The 5,026-nt window shown below is 32.6% G+C and overlaps 1 protein-coding gene across 1 annotated transcript in view; it reads right to left on the reverse strand.

The window, feature by feature from the left end:
- Positions 1 to 1,195: 1,195 nt before the first annotated feature.
- The window catches only part of LOC106464251 (troponin C), a 9,478-nt gene continuing 5,647 nt past the window's right edge, over positions 1,196 to 5,026 (reverse strand). The window contains exons 4-5 of the mRNA XM_013924377.2: positions 2,660 to 2,911; positions 1,196 to 1,524 (exon numbers count right to left, since the gene is read on the reverse strand). Coding sequence (XP_013779831.1) covers positions 1,496 to 1,524; positions 2,660 to 2,911 — 281 coding nt within the window. The 3' untranslated portion in view covers positions 1,196 to 1,495. The remainder of the gene's footprint in view (positions 1,525 to 2,659; positions 2,912 to 5,026) is intronic.

Here is a 5,026-nt window from a genome sequence, read left to right on the forward strand (position 1 = left end):
GAGTTAATACGATTGTTTTATCATTAATTTAGCTCTCAAGTAACTGGTTCAAAAAGTTGTGTGTGGTTGTCTTAAAATGAATATTTTTATCATGCAGTGCGTGTTTTCTTGGTATTTATGATGTTCTGTTTGTTGTGCATCAGTAATATTTTGTCACTCACAAATTCTCTTGGTATACGAACTTAAAACTTTGTGTAATGTTATAATTTTGTCATTCGTCAAATTTGTTCTAACAGACGCTGACAAGACTAGTAGGTTAAAGGCTTCGAGTATCTTTATCGGTACAGTTATCAGAGCTGCGAATTCGACGAAATTGGTCTACCATAATGGAAGTAGCGAATCACAGAATAGATCAGGCTTCACGTCATCTTTTATTCACTATCATTCACGTTTGGTCAGTAAAAGAACTTTTTAAATAGATAACTCAACAGATAGTGAAATTAATAATAATATATAATTAATTATGATGGTATGTCACATGCTAGACAAACACCTAAAGTGTTTTAGGTGTTTGTTTGTGAGTAAAGGACAATACATTAAAACAAGTTTAGTTTGTTTTATATCTTATTCACAATTATATTTTGCTATATGTTTTACTTAAATAGTTTTGTTTTTGTGAGTTAATCATCTGATACTCATCTTGATATTTTAAAGCTTAATAACTATATTGGCTGTTTTGTATTTTAACTAGAGCTCTGCTGTTCCTGTTCGTTGACAAGTTATATTTTCTGATTATTCCCTAATCCTTATTTTCATGCACTATGTTTTTTGTTCGTTGTGTTTGTTTGTTTCTAGTCTGATTTTTCCAAGCCCGTTCCCTTAGCTGTGGTTTCGCTAGATAGTAGATAGGGACAGTGGGAATCTCGTTAATCCGTCATAATTTAGCAGTGTAAGACTAGGGGGAAGGCAGCTAGTCATCACCACCCACCGCTAACTCTTGGGCTACTCTTTTACCAACGAATAGTGGGATTGACCGTCACATTATAACGCCCCCACGGCTGAAAGGGCGAGCATGTTTGGTGGGATGCGGATTGGAACCCGCGACCCTCAGATTGTGAGCCGAGCGCCTTATCCACCTGGCCATGCCGGGCTGTTCGTTGTGTATTATCACAATTGGAAATTCGTTTAAATAATAAGACAACAACAAAGATTATGTTAATGAGATGTATTTTACTTTCAAAGAATTTTTCATGTATATTTAACAATTTAAAACTTTTACAAGTGCCACTGCATAAACGAAACTGAAAAAAACCTGAATTCTAAATTTTCAGATCACGAAAATGATATTGTTCACATTTATTCGTTTTGCTGAAACTACCACATAGAAACAGCAATGCGAGGATTTGAATTAAAGTGAATATTTATTTGTAACAAAAAAGTATATATATTGGACGATTGCTAAAAACAACCAACCAATAGCAATATGTAAAACGGCCATAAGATATGGAGGGGGAGTGCACCCCTACGAATTGTTGTTACTTCTCTCCACAGAACTTTACTCTCCTGTCATCATCTCCATGAACTCTAAGGATATATAAAACCAAAACATTTAAAAACATTAAAACTGGCATTGGGTTATTTGGGGAAATGTAACTTGAAATTCAAATGAAAACGCATGATAATGGATCGATGGATCGTAATACAGCAATTTAAAGAAACAATAACTCGTACAATGAAGTTATAAAATCAAAAGTATGAATGGATTGAAACCTGTTCTTAAGATTTATTGTCTGTATATTGAAATAAATTGAATGATAAAGTTTTAGAAACTTTAGATAACAATTTTAATTGAAATTGTTTATACGAGTAAAATGAATGCATTCAAAAAAGGCAGTAAAATAAGCGAATGATTAAGATCTTGTTTGAATAATTTCAGAGATTAAAGAGTTGATTAATATAAGAGAATTCACCTACGTTAAATCTAACCTACTGTCCTTCAATTAAAAACTGCAGACAAATAGGTTAGATTTTAAGTAAGCAACTTATTTTTACATGTCTCTATATTCAGTCTAATTTATAAAGATAAAGAGAGAAGAGGATAATATCTTGTAATGCAGAAGCTTAATAAATCGATAACTTACAGCACTAGTTATCAGTATTGGTAACATCTTTATAGTGCTTAATAAATCGATAAATTACAGCGCTAGTTATCAGTATTGGTAACATCTTTATAGTGCTTAATAAATCGATAACTTACAGCGCTAGTTATCAGTATTGGTAACATCTTTATAGTGCTAAATATTATTTTTTCATTATCTCACAAAATATATTTTGATTTACTCCATATAGGCGACTCTTATTGAAATCTGGTTGACAGCGTTTTCAACCGAACTTATTGAGTATTTCAATCCAATCTTTAATTGTTATGACACACTTCTATAGTATGTTAAGGGTTTCTACTGACTCGAACATTTGACATACATTAGAACTAGCTGTGCAATTGACTTCATGTTTTAGGATTTCAGCAGAAAATGAAAATTTCAAAACACTGATGGTTACGTTCTACTTTACGGTGTAAAACATATCCGCAGGAAAAATAATAATATCGAGTAAAAAACGACTTTAGAGAATGAAATTAATGTTTAAAATAACAATGACAAATATATATATATATTATATAAACGTTTATGAAAACAGAAGTTTTATGAACACGACCTACCGTCGAAATCAACGGTCCCGCTGCCGTCTGTGTCGATCTCAGCAATCATTTCGTCCAATTCATCTTCTGTCAGCTTGTCATCTAAAGCCCTTAAGATGTCTCGCAGATCAGATACATTTATAAAACCTTGGCCTTGTTTATCATACAACCGAAAGGCTTCTCGAAGCTCTTCCTGCATAGCCTCTGCATCCTCTTCCACCAAAAACCTAGCTGCCAGCGCCATGAATTCTTCAAACTCAAGTTCGCCGCTTCCTGGGAATTACATTAGTCATTGTAAATGCACTGCCAACCGTTTTAGGTGATAAAACACAGTTTTTACTTTCTGTATAGCAAATACTGGTGGTTGACACCTTTGCAATCGATTCTGTGTGTCTGACTGATTTTTAATTGATTCAAATGTGAATTATTATTCATAACGTATATAACCTTTCAGGCACTTGATAGGGAGTAATAGGCTAATAGTTTGCTTTTAACGAAAAATCTGTCTTCCCGTAGACAGTTAAAAAAATAGCTTCTAGTTTTTATTTCATGTTCTTTTTTGACGTTATTTTAACGACTTGTTCTCCATTGCTTATCAAAAACGATTTCCTGCAGACAAATATATACATTACCAACCCTGAGGAAGTTCAAGATAGAAACTGCAAAAACCTTATGACGAGGATAAATTACCCCAAGAAAGATCTTCCACACTAACGTCTACCCTTCAAGGTTGACCAAGGAATAAACTACGCCAACGACTACACATATAACACAAACCTATGTTTGTTTTTTAGCATCACTCCTGTTATTCCATAAGGAAGTTTTAGAAAACCAACAGAATATGCCAGAAGCTCCAAATCTAGACGCGGTTTAACACATAAAAAACTGGCAAAAACCAACAAAAACATTGATAAGCAAATTCCAAAACAAACAACCTTGTTGCTTATTAAGATCTATATACCAGTAGAAACGTTTAGATTAGTGGCGCAAAAACCAAAATCAAAAAATGTAGTTGCCCACGGCTACCGAATCAATTCGAAATACTGGAAAATTACGAATCAATAGGGGCACGACATATAAAGAGCACAAAACTAACGCTAAACGAAGATCTTATAAAGTACTAGAAATAAGGCTAAAGAACTCTACTAGAAATCCTCGCTTCACAGACAATCAGATCCAAATACCTAATTCAATGAACCCTCTTCACAAGTAACTATTAAAGTTATCAGAAGCCCCTGATCTCATGAAGACACAAATGTACCAGAACGTCCTTTGTTATAAGTAAATTAAGGCAGAATCTTAGTTAAAAGTCAACTTTATCGTCACCATAAACAACATTAATATTCTCTAATCGTGGTTTAATAATAAACAAACTTCACTTTTTAGCTCATACAAAATATTAGTTTAAGCCTAATAAACTCCCTTTAAACGCAGTTCTTGTTCATTGCTTGCGTTTGTAAGAATTTTAAATTGTCATCTACTTACAGTTGCACTATACTCATTCTGCACATATTTCTTGATGCTTGAAAATAATGTGAAACTTAAATTTTCATGTTATTGTACATAAACTGTTAACCATCTGGTGGTCGATTCAATATAATCTAAAGAATATTTAGTACACATATATATATTTATATACCACATCAGAAGTTTTAATGGTAGGTATACGATCTTTATAGTCAAAGAAGTACTGTAACCAGCAAACAGACTTGAAAATACATCTCAATTCAACTTGACGGAATGCACAATGACATAGTTTGCGTATACTAGTTTCTAATCAACATGGTAGTACTAAAGATGTTTTTGTTTAGCAACATTCCAATCAAATAGTTCAGAAGGACTTTTATTGTTTAAATAGTTATTAATAACATGATTTATAATACCTATTGGAAAGGAATTTTTAGTAAAAGTTCTTTAATATTTTCTCTCTCTTTGTGAAAAAAAATCATACTTATTGATTGATCTATATGCCCGATAAATTAATATTTTAACCAGATATTTCTTAAAAGACAATGGTATAAAACTTTCAATCTTGAAATACAAACCAGTGCATTTCTTCTTATCAAAATTTTCACATTCAAATTTACCATCTTTATCAGAAATAAATAGATTTATGAGTGGAAGTTGGTGTTTTTTGATATTCTAATCACCAACTGACTTTCAACGTTTCTTTACTATAAGAGTTTTAATTAAAAATACCGATTGAACTCTAGCAGACGAATTTTTAACATATTGTTACGACAACGCAGGTCACGTGACACTGGTAACACGTCATTGACTTCTAGAAATATCCTGTTTCTTCATGAATGCTCCAGCGTTGACTAGATATGCGTTAGTCTAGTATATATAAGACGGTCACAACGTGACGGAAAAATGTGTGTAATTGAA

The sequence above is a fragment of the Limulus polyphemus genome, unplaced genomic scaffold (assembly GCF_000517525.1).
Source record: "Limulus polyphemus unplaced genomic scaffold, Limulus_polyphemus-2.1.2 Scaffold1598, whole genome shotgun sequence".
Lineage (NCBI taxonomy): Eukaryota > Metazoa > Arthropoda > Merostomata > Xiphosura > Limulidae > Limulus > Limulus polyphemus.